This window comes from Takifugu flavidus, chromosome 16 (genome assembly GCF_003711565.1).
Source record: "Takifugu flavidus isolate HTHZ2018 chromosome 16, ASM371156v2, whole genome shotgun sequence".
Lineage (NCBI taxonomy): Eukaryota > Metazoa > Chordata > Actinopteri > Tetraodontiformes > Tetraodontidae > Takifugu > Takifugu flavidus.
The window spans coordinates 3,122,929-3,147,012 of NC_079535.1; the positions used below are offsets into that span (position 1 = coordinate 3,122,929).

Here is a 24,084-nt window from a genome sequence, read left to right on the forward strand (position 1 = left end):
AATGGGCTATCTGAGAATATGTAGTCTATATGTTGATTAATATATTTATGAATAGTATTATACTGCACCTCACGATCATTTTCTATACCTTTTCTGATGGTTAACTGTATAATGGTGTATCTGTAAAGAAATAAAAAATACCCTAACTATATACATAAAAGGGTTTTCAATTACTAACGATTTTAAATCAGGCCAGTCAGGCCACACATTTTGTGCATGCTTATAAATATGTGTGAGTAGTAGATAGTGATCGGAACTGTATTGCGGCTCTTGTGGCGCCTGTGTGTCACTGGGTCGTGCACGCTCCAGCCTGACTTGGCCAGTTCAGACCATCACAGAGCCGCTCACTGAGCTGCATCTGTTCTGTGCACAGCTCAGCCTCACACAGCCGCTCTCTAACTCACTTCACTCCAAATGTTCTCACTGCAAACCAGGAGATGTTGGACATCTTAAAAGGGTTTTTTGGGGGGAGATTCCGCATCTTTCATGACTCTTCATTGGATGAACTGAGGTGAGTTTACATCATTGTGTGTCGTTGGTCTTCAGCATGATCCCTCCAGTGTAATTCTGGTCTATGTGCTTCCAGATAAAGTTAAGGGGTGGAAAACAACACCCTTTACAACATACAAAATAATGTTTGGGCATTTTAATGCATTTTAATACCTCAGGGTGACGCATGGTTAACTCTCATAAGTGATTTTAACATTTTTGATTTGAAGTTTTGAAGCTGTGGTTATAAAATCATGCACCTGATTTTTTTTTAAATTCTGTTTTTCTGCCCTTTTGTGTTTGTCCTTTTGTCAGCAGGCTTTAAAGAGGAGGATCTTGGCTCCCGCAGCCATCCCGCCTGCAGGGCTGAACTCTTTGGCTGGCGTGTCACTTCCTCTGCAGAGGGGCTGCTGGCAGACGCCACATCTACACCGGTACAAACACAGGCGCTCTCCGATGACTGTTGTAGCACCAGCAGTCGTAAATGTAGCAGCAGCGACTCTCAGTCCTGCTCTGGTTCATATTTCTGAGCAGGAAGAGGTTAAATATTCCCTCTGTGGAGGCAGAAAACACCGTTGACCTGCCAGGTTTGAGCCTTTTGTGCTAATGCAACATTATCTGATGTTTAGCAGGACACTTTGAAACAGGAGAAGCTGTTTTCCTCCACACGCTGGAAATATGACGGCCGGTAACCTCTGAGCGGTGCTGTTTGTTTGTCTGCACGCAGGTCATGAAGCCACAGGAGGCCGAGCTCGTGGGGGAAATCGCCAAGGTAAATAATCACCTCCCTTCAAGAGACACTTGGCTTTGTAGGCTGTTGGCCTCATCGGAGTCAGAATTACTTCAGCAACCAGCCAAATGAGGCAGAAACCAACAATATAAGCAGCTAAGATGACAAACGGATATCACTCTTTCCTTTTATTGGGTTTTGAACTCTGGTTCAGCTCCATTCAGGTCACTCAGAAACGCAAAAAGTTGCCAAAGTTCCCTCAAAGAGATCCCACATCAGCTCAGGATGACCAGTGGAGGCAAACCGAGACTTTTAATCCAGATTAAAAGTCACATTTTTTCAGTTCTTCCACCTCCAATTTTTGCGAGCATATGTAGAGGAACGCCTCGTCTTTCACCATAAGGGGACATGTTGTGTTTGACTCCCTCAGTTGCAGTACATGGTCTCAGAGCTGAAGAGGGGCTTCACCAGCGCCCTGCTGGAGCTCAGTCACATCCAGCATGGAGACACACACCTGAGGGAGGAGCTGGAGGAGAACCGCAGGAGCTGCCAGAAGAAAGCTGCTCGCCTGGAGCTGTTGGTGGACTCTCTGAGGGTCAGGCTTCCTGACGTGAGCGTGTGCTGATGCAGCGTCCAGGGAAACACTCAGGTTTGTCCTTCGTCCTGCAGGAGGAGCTTGGAGTGCTGCAGACTCAGATCTTCCAGCTGGACAGTAAGAGACAGAGAGCTCTGCAGGACGGAGACACCTCCAAACACAGAGAGAGGTGAAGACAGAGTTGAGGGGAGTTGAGTTGCTACAGACGTGTCCTCATGTGGTCCCTGTTGTCCAGCAGCAACCCAGCAGACGCGCCGCCGTCCTGTGGGTCCAGAGGGAAGCTGCTGCTCCACTGTTTCCTGCAGGGCCTGAAAGCGGGACTGAGTGAAGGCACAGGTGAGTCCTCACACGTCAAAGCCCGAAGCGCTGAAGGTTTGTGGCTTCTGTCATGTTTTCTGTGCAGATGCTCGACATCAGGTGGCCATGCAGCTGCTGCACGCGGAGTGGGAGTACGTGTCCACGCTCAATCAGCTGCTTGACAAGTACAAAACACCTGCAGCTCAGCAGGGGGCCCTGGAGCCGCAGTGAGTCTGGAACTCTTTAAATCATCCTAACGTTCAGGTCAGAGGGCGGCCGAGGCACCTGCAGTACCACCTGTCACCAGCAGGAGGCCGCTCTCCGCGTTCAATCCCCAAATGTGTTCTGGAAGGCTAATAAATATAAATGTTGTATCAAATGTAGCTTTCCATCCAGTTTAATGACAAATCAAGAGTTGTTAATTGTTTTTGTTTATTTAGCAGCATCGTTTAGTGTAAATACTGATGTGGTGTCGCTGCACCATGTTTCTACACTAGTTGGATTAGAGTTCAACATAAATGTGCACCTGTATTTATCAAGTTAAGTCAACTCTGGAGCCTAAAGGTTCTGACGATTCTCGCCATCAGTCAGACGCTGGTGAAGTTTGTGGAGGAGCTGCTGCAGCGACATCTGCCGTTCAGGAACTCGCTGCAGGAGCGACTCTCTGCTGCACACTGGAAATCTCTGGTGGGAGACATCCTGGTGCAACTCATCGGACAAAACGATGTGAGTTCACACCGCCAGCATGTGTGTGTTCTTGTACTTAAAAAATCAGGACCACACTCCATATTCTACGTGCAATTTTGGGTGGTTAGAGCTAAAATAGTAAGTTAAAATGCATTACATGTATTAAAGGCCTTACAAAGATAGAAATACAAGTAAGTGTGTGTGTGTGTGTGTGTGTGTGTGTGTGTGTGTGTGTGTGTGTGTGTGTGACATGTTCCTGTTTACAGACTGTCTTCTCTGACACATATGTTGGATACACAACCACGCTGGCATCCTTCCTCTGCCTGGAGTTTAACAGATTAAACCATCCAGACAGCAACAGCGACAAAGTCCAGGTATTTCACACACACACACACACGCACACAGACACACACACGCACACACACATTCACCTGTCTGTGAATCAGGAGGACAGAGAGGAGATGAAACTGCTGTCGCTGCTGCTGGCGCCTGTGTCTCGAATTCACGCCTACCTGAGCCACGTCCAGGTGAGTCCAGGGGGTTTTGAATCAGCTTTATTTATAACGAGACACAAAGCAAAACCCTGTTTTTTTTGGCAAATACCAGCAATAGTTTGATCTGAAGGGAAGAAGAGGAAAATGTGTAAAATCTTGGTGGGGAAAGATCCAGAAATTAGTATTGAAGTTGACACTGAATGTGTGCAGAGTTTGTTACAGTGGACGGGCAAAGAACATCCCGACTGCAGCCTCCTGCTGGGAGCCGAGCGAGCGCTGAGGAATGTTCTATCCCGCTGTCACGCCATCCTGGAGGAGGATGTGAGGTGGGAGGAAGCAGAAGGTGCAGGGCAAAGGTCAGGGAATGATGAGAAATGAGCGCGTGTGACTTTTACTTTCACATATCTGAGCTTAATTGAAATGTGGAGGGTTTCTCTGCGTCCTCAGCTGTTCTGAGGCTGCTGGATCTTCTGCCAGCTGTTGCGGGAGGAACCATGAGAAGAGAGAGTCTCCGCAGGAAGCTGCAGCGCTCAGGTGAGTGCTGCCCTCTACTGGACATCTGCAGAACTGCAACCAGACGCCTGTCTTCACCCTCGAATCCAAACCATCAAAAAACAAACAAAGAAACAAACTAATAACAGAAGTAGATCTGAAATGTTGACCCGAGAGAGAAAATGAAAACCTCAGACCGGAATCATCTGAAGATCTCTGAAAGAAACCAACCAAACAGGCAAAGAAGCAGAGAAGCTTTTTAACGTGATCAGCCCAGCTGGATCCTGTAAAACCGGATGATCTGCAGAAGCCGAGAGCGGCGCGGCTCTGGTTTCTGATCCGTAACTCTAACCCAGAGCTTGGTCTCAGCGCGTAACTGCACTTGGTTAAAGTTCTTGAAGCTGTTTGGCCTCTTCTCCCAGAGGTTGGAGCCAGAGCTCAGAGCTCCAGCCTGTGTGGACCAGTAGCATGTGAATGATCTGGGCGGTCAGCTGAGGGGCCGTAGTGGACTCGTCTAAAGCTTCAACAATGTTCCAGGAGTCCTCATTTGTCTCCGCTGGTCCAGTCCAGCCGATTGAACTATTTCCAAATAAAAAGGTTTAGTGTTGACAGATGTATCAGTCAATTGCTCTGATTAGTTCCCGATGATCCAAGATGAAACTAGGGTTAGTTTAGGGTTGGTGTTAGGGTTGGGTTTGCCTTTAGGGGTGGGGCTAGAGCTGGGACTAATAATACTACTATTAGTAACTGGGTTAAGGCTGTGTTGGTTTAAATTGGTTTGTAATCTCTATAAGGGTTCGGGTTTTTAACCATTTTCTCCTCTTTTATTGATGACTATCGATGCCCTGCTCTCTGTCTGGGCCTGGTCTTGAATCTGGATCCCCAGTGGGAGGGACTTCAGCCTCCTGACACCAACCCAAACCCAAACCCTGACCCTGACCCTGACCTCTATATGTGCTCTGATCCCACCCCAGAAACGATCCGCCGGTGGCCGACCTTACCAACGGCTGCCAGTCCATGCGTCTGGAGTGTTGGTCCTGCAGCCCCGTCAGGCGGAAGGGCTGCGGGCGGGACAGGAGCGTCCAGAACCGGCCGGGTCGAGACTGTTGCCGCGCCTGCTGCTCCCTCCTCATGCCCGACGCTGCTGGGTGGGGGGAGAACAGCGACTCGGGCCAGGGAACCTTCAGCCAGCACACTGGGAAAGGCACCATTGGCCCGGAGGCCACCGGCGCCACCTGCAGCCCAGAGGATGTCGAGACGGACCTGGATGACACCTCGGCCTTTGGGGACTCCTCCGTGACCTCCTGCAGCCCTGATGGGACCCTGTGCAGGGAGGAGGTGATTAGTGGGCAGGAGGAGGAGGAGGAAGAGGAGGAGGACAGCCAGGTCCCGGTTCTGTTGAGACCTTCGTACAGTCAGCAGAGGGAGGGGTCCAGAGAGAGGAGCGTGTGTCTCAGATGGCAGATTCCAAGAGTGACCCCCCACCCGCCCCTGAGAAACGCAGCAGGGCCCCCGTGCACTACCGCGGCCACGCCCTGTCTGGTCAGCTCCCGCGGAAAGAGGCTGGTCAGCATCCGGACCGGCTCGCCTCCGCTGCACCCAAAAAGCGCCTTCAGGCCCATCTGGGACGACCCCTCCAGACAGGTGACGGGTCACTCCCGTGGTTCTAGTGCAGGGGTGGGCAAACATTTTGATTCGTGGGCCACAATGGGTTCTAACAAAATATCTGACTTTGGAATGAGTCTTAAAACACTTAAAATCAAATGAATAAAATGTGCCTTTTTAAAAAAAATTAATAACCATTTCTATTTTAAAGCACTGAAAGTTCTGTTATCCTTCAGGATATCACCATCACTCTCCTCCTGACTGTCTTTTTTCTAGTGGGAAAACACCAGAATTGCAGTGAAAATATAACATTAACAAGGTTTATTCATTTAATTTTTCAAGTTTGGCGGGCCGGATTAAAACGTTTAACGGGCCGCGTGTGGCCCCCAGGCCGTAGTTTGCCCATGCCTGTTCTAGGGTCTCCATCTTCTTCTGTGGTCTGTAACGCTGCCCCACTCCTGTCTGTGTCTCATCGCTTCAGGACGATTCGGCTCCAGAGAAGGACGTCAGGAAAGGTTTCGTCCCAGTTCAGGCTGCCGCCCGGCAGAGTCTCGGCCTGGGCAGAGACAATCTGAGGTACCAGTGGCATCATCTAAACTCTGAAATCAAACAGATTACAGGTGAATTCCTCCCTCTGCGTCTCCTCAGGCCGAGTTTACGGCGAGCCCACGCAGCGGCGGTGAGCGGCCCTGGATTGTGGGAGGACAGCGAGGACAGCGAGGGGCCATGCAGCACCGTGTGACCCTCCAAGCTGCAACTTCCTGGTCCATCTGGACCTTTTATTTGATTATTACTGGACCTTAAACCCCCCTTTTTTTACAGGAGTGAATATCCAAAAGAGAAAAAAGGAATTCCTGAAAAACAGCATAAAAGTGAGCTCACATCAGAGTTCAGGCTACATGCTAAGCTAACTGGATGAGCAGGAGGGCCATGCCATGAAACGCTCCAAAGAATAAAAAGAGAAACAAGCAGTTCAGTACAAAATAAGACTGGGTGATTTATTAATCTCAAGACCATTAATACAAAGCAGTTAAAAGGCCACATACCATCAAATCAATCAGTTGCTGGATCAAGCCGTTACAGTGCCACCAGAGGAGAACCTGTCAGCTGGGGTCGCCAAAACAAACATCCAAAGGAACAAACGTTTGGAAAATGAACCCCAAAAATACTGTGTTTCCAAAAAAGGGGAAGAATATGAGCAGATCTGAGCCCCTGTGACCCCACCTCTCATTTCTAGTTTGATCAATTTGATGGCGAGGCGAGGAGGGGGCGTTGCTGGAGTCCAGCATTGGTAGGTCCAATGTGGGGGGGGTAAAAACGGAGGCGGTAGACTGGTGTTTTCCTGCCCTGATCCACATAGAAAGTGTGAGTTAAACAGCTGCACAGGACAGTCGCGTCCACCGACATGACCCATAGCAACCGCGGCTCTTCAACAGTACAGCCTAAAGTGCACAAAGTGTGTATTCTCAGGGGGGAAAAGGTTTTTACACCACTACAGCGGCCGAACGCAGGTGAGCCGTGGCTCTGACGTGACTCCAACCTCTGCACAATGAGTTAGCATTGAAAAGAAAAACCTCTGAAAGTAAGAAAAAAGGCCATTAGTAGGGCGTACAAAGTGAAGCACGTCTTTAAGTAAGTGCTGGGCATACTGGACTGTATACTGGTTCTCATTGCTTTAAAACAGCAAAGGGGCAGGGAAGAAAAATGGCTTTCCTCAGTTAATACTCCCAGTGTCTCAACTGGAGATTGTCTGTAAGTTAGCGACAGTGACCTGTTCTGGTTTTGTTTTTATCGTTTTTCTTTTTTTTTAATGTTATCCGACTGTAGCAGCATTGGATTATTAGGCAATATTTGACTGAACAGATGCGGATGAGGGTAAAATACAACAGGAAGAGGAAAAAACTTGTCACTTTATACAAATTACTTAGTTAGTGTATACATGTTATATATACACAGTATCCACAAACATGTACAATTTCATAGTGTATAGCTTTTGTTCTAAACTTTACATAGGCAACTTTATTTTTAGCATTTTAGACACAGTTTGCTTATTCCTGTAAAGTAGAAAACAAAATAAAAAGGCACATCTGAGCATGATGAATGGGTTATTTTAGTCTATCCAAAATGTTTTCAAGCAGGAAAAAAAAGTTGTCAAGGTCCTTTTTCGAGCGGCCACCAGGGGGAGCACTGCCGGTAGAGTTTGAATACCAATGAAGAAGAGTTGGTGATGGAGGAGCACAGTGCGGGGACAGCAACGCTGCGGCTGAGCGGCCCAGTTCAGACATCAGCTGTCAGAGGATGCAGGGAAAAGAAACACCTCTTTGCTCTTCTTTAATGCTGCTTGATATTGTTTTTAAAAAAAATCAAGAAAAAAATCGGGGAACTGAACAAAAAACTCCCGACAGTGCCGAAACTCGATGTGCAAATGGAGTGTTCTCGGCTCTCGTCCAGGCTGACGGGACCGGAGCCTGGGGGTCAAAGGTCACCACTCTTGGACCTTTGAAAAGGCAACGTTGTGTGGCTACGGAGGAGCCTCAGAGGGGGGAAAAGTCATTTGACCCAGTCAATGCAGTCACAGTGTGCAGTTGAGACACAAGATGGCGGCGGCGGCGGCGGCAGCGTTCACTGTTGCCCCCCCCCGTGTGTTCTTTTCGTTAAGTCACATTTTGTTCAAAAACATCCCTTATATCCCCCTGCAGAAAATAAGACTTTGGCTAATTGGGTTGTAGAGCGGGTGAACGGCAGAATCCGCGAGCTGCGGCGGGACTCCTGTTCGCGTCAATGCCCGAAGAAAACCAAGCACGACAGCTGAGGGCAGACCCCCCCCCTCACATTCAACCCACCCTGATAGGGCAGTGAGTGGGGCAAAGCTTCGGCAGCTTGTTGTCTATCAGCTGGCACACTGGTGAGGGTTTCCCATTGGCACAGAGGGTTGAGGGTGAAGGCGGAGCTACTGATCCCCTGAGAGGCACAGCGAGGGTGTGATAGGTCTATACAGGGGGGGGTGGAGTCCAGAGCGCGTTTGTCTGATCAGTAGCTTGAGTCCGATGATCCGAAACACGGCGCCGACTCACTGGCTGCTGTCGCTGTTCTCCACCAATGAGAGGCCTTGAAGCGGCAGCGGCGGCGGCAGGAGCTCCCTTTTGTATGTCTTTGGTGGGAGTTTGGGAAGCTGGGGGCTGGAATTGTGGCGAGGCGGCACCGGCGGCGCGGTGATGGAAACGGGGAGCGGACAGAGGCTGTTCTGGCTGGCGCTGAGCGGGCAGCTCCGGCGGGGGACGCGTGGCGAGGGCGTGCTGGGTGGAGTGTTCGGGGAGCTCGGGGAGCTGCTGAATTCCCAGTGGTAGCGGCCCACCGGGGAGGGCTGCAGGTTCAGGGGGTAGTTGATGAAGATCTCCGGGGGCCGCTGAGGCACCGGGGGAGGCGTGTCGGGCAGAGGGTCCCGTGGAGGCGGCGGAGGAGGGCTGGGCAGGGGGCCGTCGCCGGGGGGGCCGTTGTAGATCACCGGTCGGGGCTGGTTCCTGGGAAAAGGAGGAGGCAGCCGGGGCGGGATGGCGGGGGGACTGTCGGACCTGGAGCTCAGCTGACGCGCAGAGATAAGAACAGAGAATGAATAAAACGCATCTCATTAAACAGATGCTGCTGGGGGGGCTCTGTTCTCACTTTAGCCTCAGACATGGCATCTTTCCTCCTGGGGGGTAGCGGAGGGGGCTTCAGCTGCTCCTCCCCGAGTTGGTGCAGGCTGCCGCAGGACACAGACTGGAGCTCTGGGAAAACAGGCCACCATTAAAACCATTCCACATCCTTAACCCCCCCCAGGTAAAAGGAGACCAAACACTCACTGGAAGTCGGAAGATGAGCCGAACCGAATAAGGAGCTGCTACCTGTAAAAACCAGAACCCGGATCAGAAAAGGTGTTTCCCCGTCACCCGGGTGACGCTCAAGCGTGAACTCACTGCCGCACAAGCTGCCCAGGTCGTGCTCCATGAACACCGAGCTCAGGTCGGACGAGGCCGACTGCGGGGGCGTCGGCGTGTTCGGGGAGGTGGGCACCGAGGCGGACGGCGGCGTCTCCGGCGGTTCGGTCTCCGCGATGCTCCTGAAGGTGATCTTGTGCGGGGGCTCCCGCTCCAGGGGGACCGGGTGGCCCTTCAGCGTGCCGGAGGTAGAGGTCCGCACGGGTCGGATCCCCGGGGACTTCAGCGTGTACACGGTCTTCCTGGGCTGCGGGACCGACAACACACGGGGAACTTTAGACTCGCCGGGATGGAACCCGCGACCTTCGGGTCACTGCTGCGCTTACAAATCTGGGAGGCTGCCTGCAGTTCCGTGGCTCGATGTCCAGAGACATTTTGAACAAGTAGTCGGCAAACTCCTTCTCCCCCATGTTGCCCATCGGGTTCAGGTTCTCGAAGAACCTCTGCAGAACAGACGAGGGGGTCAGTTTGGGATTCGACTTTGAAGGACCACAGAGGGGCGAGAGGAGAGGGCGCTCACCCTGATTTCATGCTCCACCTTCAGACAATACGGCTGGTTCTGATACTGCTGGATCTCCCCGGTGATTTCCGCCACTTTCCTCCTCTTGCTGAAGTTGATCAGCTCCTTGCTGTGGCGCGTGAGGAAGTCTGGGTTGCCCTCCTCTGTTTTCAGGATGTTGGTCAGGTAGATACCTGTGGATGAAGGCGGGAGGCGTCAGGGTCCCGCTGGGACGCCAACCACTCTCACACCGGCCAAGACTCACCAAAGAAAGGCACGCAGGGCGGGTTGATGGACTTGAGTTTAGCCAGGTACTTCTTGAAGTGGTCCTGGCTCAGCTCCACAGCTTCTTCCAGGAGTTTCCTTTTCCTTTCTGGGATTGCCTGTACGTGCAGATTTTTTTTTTTTTTTAAAAGGGTCAAGTTCCGTGAACGAAGAGTGGATCCACATCACGAAGACACGCGAGCAGAGAAACAAAAGGAGTGTTGATGAGGAGAGATTTCCAGTAACGGCTGATGAGGATTTTTAACAGAACGAGGGTTTCTGGGAAAGCGAGTTTTAATCGAGTGTTACAAATCAGCCCTGAGCGCCTCTCTGGGCGCTCGAGTCTGGCAGGTATGTGGCCATGCCCCCCCCCCCGTCCCGGGAGCCTACTGCCGTCCCTACCTCAAAGGTGTGGTCCAGCCTGTACACTGGGACAGAGTTGATGGCGCTGACCACCTCCAGCACGCCGTTGAAGTTGTTGAGCTCCTGGAACACCTGCAGGATCTCGATGACCCGCGACAACACGGCCACCCGCTCCTCTAGATTCATGGTCTCCACGATGCACCTGAGAGCGCGCCAGCATGCGCACGGTTACACATGGAACTGGATTTTCTTGTGAAGGAAGTATTTGACTTACTTCTCAAACCACAGCGTGAGGTTGGTGGTGTGGCGGATCATGCGGAGCAAGTTAGGCGAGTTCTTCTCTTTGTCCTCTTTGGTCCAGACACTGCCGACCAGCTCGGACGGCCTCACGGCTCTGCCGGGAGGGGGGGGGGAGGAGTCAGAGCGAGGGCAGGGCGGAGTGCTCGGTCACGTCAGTTGTAGTTCTACTCACCTGTAGAGCTCCGATTCGAGCAGAGTCAGCTGGCGAGCGATCTCTATGGGATGGAGGGTCATGAGGTCAAAGGCGTCCACCTGCCCCGCCCTGCATATATGCCACTCGATGGGGGGAGGCGGGCTCTCGAAGGTGATGTTGTGACTGACGCCGTTGGCCTGCGTCTGCAGCTTCCTCTTGATGATCTTGTTGATGGACTCCACCCACTTCCTCATAGACTTGCCTAAACAGCGAGACGTCGTTTAGACGGGAGGACGAGAACATCACAAACACGTCCCGAGGGTTGACCTCCGACCTCGCAGTTGGATTTTGCTGGTGATGTACTCCTCCAGGTGACTTCTCAGCTCTGGGTCGTTCTCGAAGTCGTAGAAATGGTGCTCCACCCACTGGCGGAACACATTGAGAACCCTGGAGGAGCAGAGTCACGTTAGGCTCACAGGTGTTCACACGACAGGCGGGAGATGCTCCCGTTTCGCCCCTTTAGCTGGCGAGAAAAGTCCCTCAATCAAGGAATCGGGATAATGAGAAGACACCAGCGTGTTTACGTCCTGTGTTTACTCCTCACAGACGTCTTAAAAATAGCAGCAGCTGGAATGTTTTGTACTTTGAAGGGCAAAAGGGCAGCATGAAGAGCTATTTTCACCTACTTCGAGTGTCCTGGATTTAAAATAAAGCAGCGCTTGCTAAACAACAGACCACCCAAGATGGTTTCGTTCATTTACACAATGGTTGCGTAACCAAAGGAGCTATTTTTAGCTCAGTCCTTTTGGTGTTTCTGCAGATTCTGGTGATCCGACTGTGACCAGAGGACCTCACAGCCTGCTGCTGTGGAGGGATCCAGTTGTGTTTTAATTGCTTTTTTATTGCAGCTGGCATTAAGTGGAGCAGCAGAAGCTTTCAGATGGTTCTGGGTTCCTCCTTATAAGGAGCTAAAGTCTCATACAGATGAGAACATTCAGGCCCTGCCAGCAGAGTGGAGCAGCAGAAGAACAGGAGACGCGGGGCTGTCCTACACAACGCGTTTAAAGAAGTTCACCACTTTTATAGATGAAAGAAAAACAACACTGGCTCTCCTAGGTCAGACAACAAGACCCAAACTGGGACGGCTGTGGTACCTGAGCTGGACCGGCTGCACGTACTCCTTCCTGAACCTCTGCAGCTCGGCAGCCATCGGCTGATCCCCGTTCCAGAGAGCCTGGCGGTCCTCCTCAGTCGGCTCCGGCTCAGGGATCTCGATCCTGGGTAATCAAACACGGGGCGTTTTAGTTCCTAACCGTATCCGCCGGGCCTAAACGAGCCAAAGGACAGACGTTCTAGTCTTTACCTCTCTATCAGCAGGGTGAGGAGCTCCTGAGGTTTGCAGAACGACCGATATGTGGTGAGAAACGTGCGCACGAAGTTAGGATCTACAAAAAGACGTCAAGATGAGAGAAGAAAGACAGACGTGCATGGATGAAGAATGGAGCGGCGGTCCAGCAGGCTGGGGCGAGAGGAGGAGCGTCTCACCAGCATACATGTGGTAGGTCAGCCTCTCGATGAGCTTGACCACGGTGCCGGCCTTGATGATGGGGATCCCCGTCTTGCTCTGCACTTTGTCCTCAAACACGATGTTCTCCTCCGAGTCCTGCACGGCAAAGCGGTACACCTCCGGGGAGGGCAGCCTCAGAGGGTGCTCTTGCTCCTCGTGCTGCAGCACCGTATCCAACATGCGATCCAACGTGGAGCGGTACTGCAGAGTGACCAGCGCCGCCATCCACGCCGCCTTCTCCTCTGCTGTCCGTGCGCAGAAAACCGCGCAGTTTTCGTCCTTTCCGATCAGTTCGAAAGCGTGCCGCAGCTCTACGGAGTCCTCGCGATCCACGATGCGCACCTTCCTCAACACAAACTTCTCCTTCAGGCGGTATTCCGCCCCGCTGCCCGAACCCGGGAGCCTGGAGCTCTGATTGGCCTTGCAGCTGATCATCAGGCCATCAAACAGGAAGTTGTGCCTCTCGTGCTTGGCGCCGGCCCGTATCAGCGGGCCCTCCAGGATGAACTCGCTGCAGCACTGACCGATGTCCTTCCCCTCCCAGCCGTCGATGCTCTTCTGGATCTCGTTCATCCGCTTGATGGCCAGCTGTTTGCTTCGGACCTGCCTGCTGTACAGTCGGTACATGGGCTCACTGGCAACGAGGAGCGGAGCAACAATCACACATTGTTCAAGCCACATAAGTCACATGATGGCGCCGTTTTTCAAAAACACACGTCAACATTCGCCACATTCCTAAAGGTCTGAACGGTCACAAACGCTAGAGCGGGATTCCTACCCGGGTTTACGGCGAGGCTGGTGTTTAGTATAGATGCGGTCCACGCTGCACTGGAGGTTTAGCAGCGCCGTGATGGCCTGTTTCAGACACTCTCTGTCATCTTGGTCCTCACTGCGCTCCTGAAGTTGCTGTGAAGTGAGAAAAATGTGATGATTAAATGATATAAAAGGGACCCTCGACAGAACAGCAGCAGCATGAATTTAATGAGGATATTTTAAATCGTATCACTGCATATTAATGACACCTTCCACTAAAACAGATGCATTTCCTGATACTGTGTGATTCCTGTAAATGTACCAACTGTGGCCTGAATCTATAAAATGTGCTAATAATACCGATAGAAATAATAATAATCAACCCAGCAGAGCGGGAGAGAGAAGCAGAGCAGCGGCTGGGTTGAGCTGGTGTGTGTGGTCAGACACTGAAGGTGTCAGGGTGTGTACATGTGAGGGAAAGAAACAAACACAGCCGAAGTACATGTGACGAGCTAACCGCTGCTGCATCGGGGTCAATCGGCTGCATCTCTGACGGGAACCTGAACGTACCTGCAGGAGCTCGAAGTAGTGCATACAATGGTATACCGGGACCATCATCAGCTGGGGAAGAACATACTGGACGGCTTCTTTGAAGCCTTCTGCAACTGACTGGAGGCACAAAGATGCAAATGACCCATTAACAACAACATTATCACTGGAGCATCATTCATGAGCTGTAATTTTGATTATGCAGGAAAAACAAAGCTGCGCTCCTCCCGAATGATTCGTCATCTATCAATAATCCAACGGTTAAGACCAGGAAATGTTTATAGGTAGTAGTTTTCATTGAAGGTTCATCACAAATTTCAACATACATCTATCAGAATAACCTCAAAACACAAATGTGTTGGGTTTTATTTAAACCGAGAAGCAGCCAACAGAGTGATACTTCAGGGTAACCAGAGACGAGGCCGTCATAGTACCCATTTAAATCTCCCGTTCCCCTGATAGACGATACAGAATCAATACGCTACTACTCAGCCTCCCCGGCACGGCGTGGAGGGCAGAGACGCATCAGCTGCAGGATGACGGAAAGCCGCACAACAACGGCTGAAGTTAAGATCACCTCATTTACACACCAGCACCAGTGAGCTGTGGCTTCATGTTGTGCAACAGAATCTTGCAACACACACACACACACATAACTGTCCTATAGTTAAATATTGTAGCTGAGCTATATTTTAGCACTGTAGCACTCCTGTTGCCATGGAAAACTTAAGGGTTGCTGACTCTTCTGTCTCAATCCACAGCTTATTCTGCAGGGTGAAATGTGCCACAGGCAACTGACTCCCCCCACGTTGCCCCTTGTGCTTCTCTCCCGAGAGAGCGAGAGAAAGAGAGCGGGAGAAATGGCCCGCAGTGTGGCGGCGTGTTCTATTTTTAAAAGGCGATGTAATTTAGCCACAATAGCAGATGCTGCAGAGTGCAGCGGCTGAGTGCTCCACAGACACATTTAACTGACATGGAGAGCAGAGGAAGGAGGGGCGGGGGGGTACAAAAAGATAAAGTAGATGTGTTGGGAGGAAAACAGCAGGGAGATGGGTTACAGACAGAGGTGTGCAGATGTGTGAACATTGGAATTGATCTGAGATAAAGACCAAGTGTCTGCTCAGAGATGAAACAGGGTGGAAGGCGTGTGTGTGTGTGTGTTTAGGAGTGTTAGAAGGTCGGCTATGACACCATCTGCCCCTGGGGCCGCTGCTGACGATCACACACACGAGTTAGAAACAATCCCACAAGCATCGGGTCCGAATCTGAGCGGTGAACTGTTAAAGTGGCAGAAAAACGGTAGTTTGAGCTTCTCAAACATGGACGGTGACGCTAAATGTTTATTAACTGTATTGTTTTAACTTAAGTTGTGCATTTTTCCTGGTAAAACCTAACCCTAACCGTTGTATCCAAGATAAATAAACAAACAAGAGAGAGACACAGTTGACCTTAGCTAAAACCCGAGTCAGGCCAGTACGTGCAACAATGTGAGGTGTTCTTAGATAAATCCCATAGAACCCCCCCCAATAATGCAAAAAACAAAGCTTTATTTTTAACCTGTCTGCCCTTTCCTCGCTTTTATACAATGAGCCCTGTGAAAATAAACTGTGGGTTTGTGTAATCAGGGGACAGTGCCGTTGGTGTTGATCTAACCGGGGTTAGAGCAGCGGTTTGAGGGTAAACAGGCAACCTCAACCTGAGGAACAGTCCTGCCGGATGACGCAAACCGGTGTGTGAAAGCTAGGAGGAGAGAAGAGTGTGAGACAGGACGGAGCAGATCCCCCTCGTACGTTAGCTCCGATGCTGCTCCGTGTGAACGTTCAGCCTGAGAAAACACCAGCACATATTTCAAGGCTACCAAACGGCCCCCCGCCGAGCGTAATTCAATGCTGTTCTTGTGAGGAATGTCCAAATAAAACAAGGCTGCAGCGGCAGTGAATAAACTCAACACAGGACGCCGACTACATCGTGACATGCCCTCAAACGATAGCGGAAGTTATTTCACCAGGTTCACTTCAAAGTCACACAGGAACAAATATTCCGATTCTGTTGCTGTAAACACACAAATGACCTGCTTATACCCGACGCTCCAAAACACGCGGCGTTTCGCTTCATTCTGGTTTTTGTTCTAGCCCCACTTGTCCGTTTGATGCACGCTTTGATGGCTCACAGGTGGAGCCGATGTCAAACTTACCTGGAAGTAGAGGCCGGCGGTCGGCCGCGCCATCAGGTTGTTGAAGTGCTCGTGGAAATCCTTGCGGAGGATATCCTGAGACATGGTCTCGTAGGGGTCAAAGGCCTGCTCCTGTGGTCACGGGGACAATGAGAGGTCATTTCGATTGGCCAACGACGAGCAGACGTTCTCTCCATCAGAAGAGTCGCCGTACCTCCGCTAGGTCTTCAAAGCAGCTGCCCACCAGCGGATGGGGGCTGCCGTCGGCCGTCATCTCCACGGCGTCTTCGATCAGCCCCAGCAGTTTCACCGTCAGCTCGTGGATGTCCAGGATGTTGCTGAAGATCACCTCCACGTCCTGGAATACGGGACAAACACATGGGAGGATGCTAAGAGAAACAACATCTTTTAGCTGAACTTCCTTCCTGTCTCACACTGGAGGTGATTCAATTTGTGCCGCAAAATATTTTTTTAAAAAAAAGCTCCGAAATAGTTGTTGATTTTGACCTGAACACGTAGACGCGCTGCTGCATTTTTAGAGGCAGTGGGAATAACGCCTCGAACTTCCCGAGGATGTCATTGTCTCCAGTAAACATCCATAAACGTGCGTAGCCGGAGAATTCTTACGTTATAAAGCTGCCAAACTTATCAAATATGTGCGCAGCGACGAAGAACAATACCCAGCGTGGAACACGGAGCTCCAGCTCCGGGATAAATACATTCTTCCAAAATAAGGCGACAACCAGCTTCAACAATTTGCCCGAGGAAATCATTAGTCAAGCAGAGGAGACAGCGAAAATAGCAGCGAGCGATTATTGACGGCTCAACTCTGCCGAGGAGTTCAATCCTGTCATTACCCGACTGTACACTTCCCTGCCTTCTCTGGGGCAAGTCCACATTACGCCGCGTTTCAACAGACATAATTGAGGTTATTTTTGCGCGGGGTGCAGATGCTCCGCTTTTCTCAACGTAATTACATGTGCTGCATTCCACTGGGCCTCGCCAAGGTTTATCCTCTTCACCCAACTGATGCCGCAAATTACTCAACCCAAAATATGCAAAGCCGCAGCAACCCATTAAACCCAACTTTCCATTTACTTCTCACCCAGGAGACCCACTGAGCCGCGCCTCAAACCTACGTCTGGTTTTTAGGAGAGATTAGAGAAAATAATAGCTGCGCTGGATTGGGTCTAATTTGGAATTTGTTCCGCATAAAGACGCGAGTATCGACTGATTCCTGGAGGGAACGTCTTTAATAGTGAGGGAGTGCCTGCGCTGGCTCTGCCGACAGTATGAAAACACCCAACGTGCGTTAGCAGCAAGTGAATGTTATGCTATGTAGGATTAATAACGTAACAGTGGGGGAGATATGCATTTCAAAGGGGATTCCTGATGCTGATTGGCGCCGAGCCGATTACAGAGTTGTGATTTTTTAATGTTCTTAAGGTGGATTAGGCGGTCTAATCACAGGCTGAAACTTGACTAATGGCTCATAAGCTGATTTGGAATAAGAGCTGGAGGCCGGCGTGTTTCACGTGGCGTTCTCCCCGCAGACGCGCTGGAGCTGCCGACCGACACGCCTCCGTCAGGTCAGGTCCTGCTTGTCCTCACCTGCGGCGTGAAGATTTTGGGGTTGGAGAGGAAGTGGTGGCGGAACACTTTGATGATGAGGTCGAGCTCGCGCAGGTACTGCCGCTCCTCTGCGATCTCCAGCCTCACCAGGTCGTCGTACGCCAGCTCCCCGGAGGAGGACGGCTCCTCCGTGCACTGAGACATCAGGCCGATGTCCTCCTCCTGGTCAAACATGTCCATCAGCACCTGAAACCAGACAGCCGGTCAAAGTGATGCTCCTCCTCCTCCTCTACCGAGTGTCATACCGACGCTCACCTTGTCGGCGCACATGGACACCTTGATGTCCTGCTGGCTGATTTCGTAGTGTCGAATGTTCCCCACGTAGTTGCCCGCCAGCTTCAGTATGTCTGCCGATATGTACTCGAGCACGGCCACGATGTACAGGGAGACGTGGTAGTCCACTTTATAGCCCAAAACCTCCTGTTGAAAAGAAACAAAGCAATGACTCAGGAGTCAAGCGGCAGGTCAGGATCCGCAGAGGGAACTCTGTCGATCCAGGCAAATTCAATCCCAACAAGCTGTCAAAACAGGCAGCAAATTAGATTAGCAATGTTTCCCAGAAAGTGCAGCGCAGTTCTGGCGTTTTTGTGAACGAGAAAACATCCCTGTCAGCATTTTAGCCTCAGGAACAGAGATTACAATCCTAATCTTCTGCTCTGACCGCCCGTAAAGCTCCATGTGATTGATGGCCCAGCTTTACCTTCAGCAGTGGGTGTATCTTGTCCACGGGGAGAAGCAAAGGGTTTCGCCTCTTGCGTTTCTCGATGGCGGACTGGGCGTCTGCAATAGCCCATTTATCTATAGGGTGGGGGAAGGTTTTCTGGACCCGTTCCTGGGGAGAAGGATCATCTTTATTCATGCACTCAAACAACAGTCGTGGCCCAGTTTGTGTCGGAGGACGTCTCACCTCCACGTCCTGCACGGAGCGCGGCTGCGCCACGCACAGCATGTTGAGCAGCTGCAGGATCAGCTCCTCGATGTGCTGCAGGGCGTCCTCCTTCGCCATGAGGCCCGGGTGGACCTGCTTCTGCACCTGAACCACGAACGCACAGAAAGGCACGGGGGTGATTAACGGCCGGGGAGACGCGCGTCACCGCAGGAGCATCTGCGTGTGAAACGGCCGCATGCAAATCGAGCAGCAACACCTGGGGGGATGCGCGCCAGCCAGGCTCGGCGCACGTTTCATGACGTCAGAGCTGCAAGTACAGACAGCAACTCAACGCCTGTCGGCCTTAAAACGCTCAGATTGGCCGCAGGTTCCTGCTCACATGGCACCATTACACACTGCGGCGTCACTGACAAGAACACAATCGTCCTTTTATTGCGAGATGAGAAAGAAAAAAGAAAATAATCGGCCACTTTGACACTTTTTCTTCAAGACGCGCGTCAACGGGCAAAGCAAAAACACCAACAACACACAAAAAAGTGCAGATTCTGAGACGTTTCTCCTGCCGAGTCATCCACCCTGCTCGTAGGAGACCCTCAGAGGTGGAACCGGCCTTCCAGGAGGCGTGGTTCCAGATCAGGGGGTGGCAGAAGGTGTGGCGCCTCTGTGTATATGACAGGAAAGGCGAGAACAAGCCCCGCCCCCTCCAACCACCTTCTAACCTCCCAAAAGCTGTTGTCATTTTGGCCGTGCCCTCCTGCAGGAATGCCGTCAGTTGAGATACTATTACAGCAGCAGAAGCGGCCAAAAAGGGAAAGAAACGGGCCGGGAAAACGAGCCTAACATTTACTTCGCCTCACAAAAGCCGGCCTGTTCACATGCTAGTGATGGAATTACCCTGGCACAAACTAAAAAGTGGGGCATTATGATGACAAAACCTTGCCCCCAGATTGAGGAATGTGAGAGGAACGTGAAAAGGTCAACGCGGAGCCGGCTTCACGCATTCTTGTGCTCTGACCTAACAGAGATGCAGCGACAGGCAGGATGTCCACCCGTGTCAAAAAAGAAAGAAAAAAAGAAAAAACGGGTCTTAAAAAAAGCAAAAAGAAAGGAGGTAAAGTCCTCCGCTGGGGGAATATAAAAGAATCTCTGTGTTTGGACAGTAGAACAGCATTCAGACGCTGGAAAAGCTGCAGCCACAGCCTGGGCTCATCTGCCTCTCTGTTTCGGTGCACGCTCACAAGACCTGGCGGCCATAAATAAGCCACGAGCGCGGCGGTGGAAAAAAGACATGAAAGCAGAAGCAGGTTATGACATAGGCGCTCAAGACTGCATATGGCCACTTGACCAAATTCCACAAGACACCAGGAGCTGTGAGTCACTTCGCTGAAACTACCGGGGTTTTCCCTCGCTCCATTCATAGAATAGTTGGCCCGGTTCTGAGAGGCCCGCGTCCAACTGGTGCCTGTCAGGATGGGCGAGAGTGGAAAGAATGAAGAGGAGAAGCTACCTGTCCAAATAAATACGCCAGCTTTAGCTATAGCAGCTAAAGACGGGCAGGTAAAGACAGGAGGAATCAACATCACGCTAACGGATGCTAACGGAGGATATGTGTGAATCCAGAACTCAACCAGAGACTGATGGCGTCCCATTAAACGGGGGAACGCGCGCCCTGTCCCAGACGCCCGTCACCGCCCCCCTGCCGAGCGGAGACCCCCCGGGGACGGGGACCATGGACGAGGCATCGAGGCACGAGGACGGGTCTGACTAGAACTAGAACAGCATCAGGAGGTTTGACAGAACACGCAGAGCAGATGTGACAGGTGAAAGTGACGGGAAAAATCATGATTCACAGGCTATCGGGATCAGGTGATGACGGTGTGTGTGTGTGTGTGTGTGTGTGTGTGGAGGTAGCAACAGACGACAGACAGTGGTCATACACCGTTAACGGCTCTGATTTGATTAATTATTCTAGTGCCCGTCTATCGCAGGCTCAGGTTGCAGGTAATGTGGCTTGTGTGTGTGTGTGTGCATGTGTGTGTGTTGTACACATGTGGGGGGGAGGGGCTTGTTATTATACCCGTGCATGTGTCACTGTTTGTGATTCATGCCATGACATCATCTGCCATTACAACCAGACTGTCTGGGGAACCATAGGGCAGAAATAATCTCTGAGACAACACACACACACACACACACACACACACACACACACACACGATGTAGACATGCTATACAAAGACAAAGACATAAACAGAGATAAGCCTGGAGACATCTAAACAAGCAAAAACACATCTGCCAAGATGGAGACTTGCGCGTGCACACACACACACACACACCCCCACACACACAATGGACGGTGGTCACGACGGTAACCTTGCCGTGACCCTGGTCTATCCTGACCCAATGACCCCCGCTGGCCACCCCTCCTCTGTCTGCACTGATGATCACACACTTGACTTCCTATCCTTATGGGGACGCGGGGTCAGAATTAGCAGTCGGCGTTCCCCTCCTCGCCGCTGTGCAGGAAGGGCGACGTTTTAAGCGGCTCCCTTCCGATAAACGCCGTCCTGACGTAAAGCTGCGCGTGGCTGTGTCGTAAGAGTTTTATTGATTGTTGCTAAAGGTAAACGGCTGCGGGTCACCTGTTCAACTTTTTCCTCATTGTGTAATTATTGACAGCCCGGTCCCATAAACCCACATAAACCCCTGTGGCCACACAGGGAAGGGAAATCCCAGATTCCAGACCTGGATCCATGATTCCAACAGAACCATTAGGGCTCAACAGACAGGCCGAATTAGGTCATTCAGGCGGGCACAAATCCAGAGGCGTCCTCGGGCGCCCGAGGCAGGACGCCGCACCGTCCACAGCAACTGTCCCGGCTTACGTAACCTCGCTTATTTCAATGCCGCCTCCCACGCTATTATTTTTAAACAGGCATCTTTGCCGGAGTCCCGAGTGCCGTCCTCACTGGCCGTCGCAACTGCAGGGAGGAACGAACCGCTGACGCGTGCGTTTTGAACACGCGTGAAGGCGGATGAGCGCTGAAAGGTGTGAAACTTACAAATGTGTCCAAAGCTGCGACTGGCGTGAAGCGAGCGGGTTTCTAAGGAGGCCTGCAGAGTCTCCAGCGGCGCTAATGGACGCACAGTCATAAGATTAATGCATCCAGGGTCAGATGCTGCTACGGCTGACGACAGATGGAAATTTGGGAGGGGAAAAAGAGCCTCCGACGATGAATCTGTGATTAAACCGCCGTCAAATCCGAGCAGGAAGAGCAGAGAAGCCCGTTCGGGAGCCACCGAGGGGGAACTGCAACCTTGGGCTCCGAGGACAAGAGAGTTCTTGAAACCTGATAAACGTTAGCGTTTGATGTCGGCCTCCCGGCCTGGTGCCGCGCTAGCATAGCAACAGGCTGAAACTGTAGCCGGGCGGGCTCTGGCCCGGGTCCGGAGAATGCACAGTTATTATCAACATCGGCGCGTCAGAGGCGGAGTGACGCGCTCGCATAGCTCTGGGTACGAGCCGCGCCGGTCAGGAATAGCCGAGACGGGAGACAGGGGCAGACGGAGCGGGACGCCGCAAGCTCGTCTTTGGCGTTTTCACCTCCTATAGACGAACGCAACCTGACCTCTGGCGTCACAGGTTCATCATCAGCCCCCCCCCCCCCCAAAACCAGCCAGTCACAGTCTGTCAGAACCACAACAAGCCTCTCTTGCGTCAGTGCTCTGACGAGCGTTCCCCGCGGCGGCCGTGCAACAAGTCGAGACAGCGACGCCGTGGCGACGCCAGCGGCCGACCACCTGCTCGCTCGGCTTCACCTGATTCATGGCGTCGGCCACAAATAACCCGCGTCCCTATGCCGCTGGAAACTTGCTAAACAGCCAAATGCGATGTTTCCGACCCATCGGTCCTGGGAAGAGTGGTGAACACAGACGCACAGCGGCCACCACCCCCCCGTCACCCCCCCGTCCATCTCTAAACTGCTCAAATCAGCCACAAAACGTCTTCAGGCCTCTCCAGTCTCTCCAGGTCCAGCCACATCAGGACACACAAAAAGCCCGTCTACTTTTCCAGAGCCCGTCTAGGTCCCCCCAGCAGCGGGGATGGGCAGAAGCGTGGACTTTCTGACCAGATCCAGCTCCAGACAAGCTGCCCGAAATAAAAGCCAGCTAATGATGACAGGGAGACGCCAGGATGAGGCAAGAAGGCGGCCAAAGGGGAACGGACGCGTGCAAAATCTGCTGACAAAGGGAATTAAAAACGTTTAAGTTGATCAGAACGCGAGCGCGTTTCTCCGAGGGGGGAGGATGACGAAAACTTGGCTTGTGACCATCACGACGCCACAGAGAGACAAGTTCTGCTGCAACGCGCTCAGGGATTTTTGGAGGCGTCCTGCAGCGGGTCAGAACCATCTCCAAAAATCCTGACGGGCACATTTGCCTCATCCACCAACCAGAACCAGAACACATGGGTCAGAATCCTGAACAGCTTCCAACCGGTCGACATAAAAGAAGCCCCTGCAGAGCAATAAGCCATTAGAAGACCAGGACCAGGACCGGGACCGGGCTCTGAAAGGCCACTTAAGGGACGTTTCAGGATCACGATAGTTGGCGTTGTGACAGCAGTTTTACCTTTCGTAAAGCTTGCACGAAAAGGCCTCTCCATTTGTGACTGTTCTCGTCACTTGAAAAGTCGTATATCTGCTGGGGCTGCATGGCTGTAGCGGCTCCTGGCGTTGCCGTGATCCGGGCTGAACTGTCAGCATCGGCCCCGGGTAGATAGTCCTTGTGGGTGGGTCAGTCCAGGGCAGGCACGGTGGGAAAAGTCAAAGCGCCTCGCTTGCTAATACAAGAGGAACGCAAAAACACGCCGCCCGTCCTGGCTCGAGCGTGGTCAAACGCCGAAAAACGAGCAAAAGTGTAAATAAGCACATGTAGGTATAAAGTTAACTCGTTAGCTCGGTGGCTAGTGACGCTAGCCTGCTACTGCTGTAAACACGGGACGGCGGCTAACTAAAAGAAGCTACTGGCTAACAACAATGTTGCTAAGTGTTCTACTTGCTACTTGGCGGTTGTTAAAAGGCGGATAACAGGCACACAGAGTTCGGAAATTAATCACGCCATTTGAGCTGGGCTTGTTGCCAGAAAACTACGGCTACCAACTAAGTTTGGTTATTTGCTGTCTAAACACCTGTAACGTTAGCAGGCTGTCGTTAGCCGACTAGCTAACTAATGCTACAGGCTGCTGCTGGCCTTGATGCGCTCCGAGTTTTATGTTGTGGCACACGAGCCTTTCCTCTCCAAACAAGGCACACTTTCTCCGGCGCCGCGTACTTCAACTTTAGTCATCTTTTCCGGAGCGATCGGGCGCTAAATCCAAAGCAGATCCCCCGAACGGCGGCAGTTCCGAGGCAACGTCCATGAGCGGAGCAGCCGAAGGGAGGTCGAGGTGTTTTTGGTTCGATGAGGCGAAGATGTTCGTACCAACTCGGCTGCCTGCCTGCCTGCCTGCCTGCCTGACTGTCTGCTGCTCCCCTCTGAGCTGCGAGTCCCGCTGTCAGTCACGCACGCTGCGTGATTTCACATTTTATTGGAC

General features: G+C 51.9%; 2 protein-coding genes across 8 annotated transcripts; one reads left to right on the forward strand and one right to left on the reverse strand.

Annotated features, from left to right (window-relative positions):
- The first annotated feature begins 265 nt into the window (after positions 1 to 265).
- On the forward strand, positions 266 to 6,376 carry LOC130539879 (uncharacterized). 6 transcript variants are annotated; one of them, XM_057058607.1, is made up of 15 exons: positions 277 to 511; positions 805 to 923; positions 1,217 to 1,261; positions 1,650 to 1,814; positions 1,889 to 1,983; positions 2,050 to 2,150; positions 2,218 to 2,338; positions 2,699 to 2,837; positions 3,065 to 3,172; positions 3,245 to 3,325; positions 3,503 to 3,648; positions 3,740 to 3,826; positions 4,759 to 5,428; positions 5,871 to 5,965; positions 6,010 to 6,144. In XM_057058607.1, exons 3-15 carry the CDS (start codon positions 1,220 to 1,222, stop codon positions 6,011 to 6,013), a joined length of 1,854 nt encoding a protein of 617 aa, XP_056914587.1. In that variant the 5' UTR covers positions 277 to 511; positions 805 to 923; positions 1,217 to 1,219; the 3' UTR covers positions 6,014 to 6,144. The 6 variants fall into 6 exon arrangements, with proteins under 6 accessions (XP_056914583.1, XP_056914584.1, XP_056914582.1 ...); XM_057058606.1 differs by having other exon boundaries at positions 278 to 511; positions 6,038 to 6,376; XM_057058603.1 differs by having other exon boundaries at positions 266 to 511; positions 808 to 923; positions 5,871 to 6,376.
- Positions 6,362 to 24,020, reverse strand: sos2 (son of sevenless homolog 2 (Drosophila)). 2 transcript variants are annotated; one of them, XM_057058515.1, is made up of 23 exons: positions 23,121 to 24,018; positions 18,507 to 18,632; positions 18,300 to 18,431; positions 17,855 to 18,019; positions 17,579 to 17,785; positions 16,182 to 16,325; positions 15,989 to 16,099; positions 13,816 to 13,914; positions 13,271 to 13,398; positions 12,471 to 13,126; positions 12,289 to 12,370; positions 12,080 to 12,202; positions 11,260 to 11,372; positions 10,965 to 11,187; positions 10,767 to 10,886; positions 10,532 to 10,694; positions 10,131 to 10,248; positions 9,887 to 10,059; positions 9,693 to 9,809; positions 9,346 to 9,613; positions 9,232 to 9,273; positions 9,053 to 9,156; positions 6,362 to 8,972 (listed from the first exon to the last, which is right to left on the reverse strand). In XM_057058515.1, exons 1-23 carry the CDS (start codon positions 23,202 to 23,204, stop codon positions 8,460 to 8,462), a joined length of 4,011 nt encoding a protein of 1,336 aa, XP_056914495.1. In that variant the 5' UTR covers positions 23,205 to 24,018; the 3' UTR covers positions 6,362 to 8,459. The 2 variants fall into 2 exon arrangements, with proteins under 2 accessions (XP_056914495.1, XP_056914494.1); XM_057058514.1 differs by having other exon boundaries at positions 9,232 to 9,613; positions 23,121 to 24,020.
- Positions 24,021 to 24,084: the final 64 nt, after the last annotated feature.

Excerpts from the sequence above, each read along its gene's own strand:
- LOC130539879 (XM_057058603.1), top strand. The coding sequence starts at position 1,220 with ATGAAGCCACAGGAGGCCGAGCTCGTGGGGGAAATCGCCAAG. Across the intron at positions 1,815-1,888 it reads TGTTGGTGGACTCTCTGAGG|GAGGAGCTTGGAGTGCTGCA; the intron begins GTCAGGCTTCCT and ends TTCGTCCTGCAG. Across the intron at positions 1,984-2,049 it reads ACCTCCAAACACAGAGAGAG|CAGCAACCCAGCAGACGCGC; the intron begins GTGAAGACAGAG and ends CCTGTTGTCCAG.
- sos2 (XM_057058514.1), bottom strand. The coding sequence starts at position 23,204 with ATGCAGCCCCAGCAGATATACGACTTTTCAAGTGACGAGAACAGTCAC. Across the intron at positions 11,188-11,259 it reads CAGCAAAATCCAACTGCGAG|GCAAGTCTATGAGGAAGTGG; the intron begins GTCGGAGGTCAA and ends CTCGCTGTTTAG. Across the intron at positions 9,157-9,231 it reads GGCTCATCTTCCGACTTCCA|AGCTCCAGTCTGTGTCCTGC; the intron begins GTGAGTGTTTGG and ends CTGTTTTCCCAG.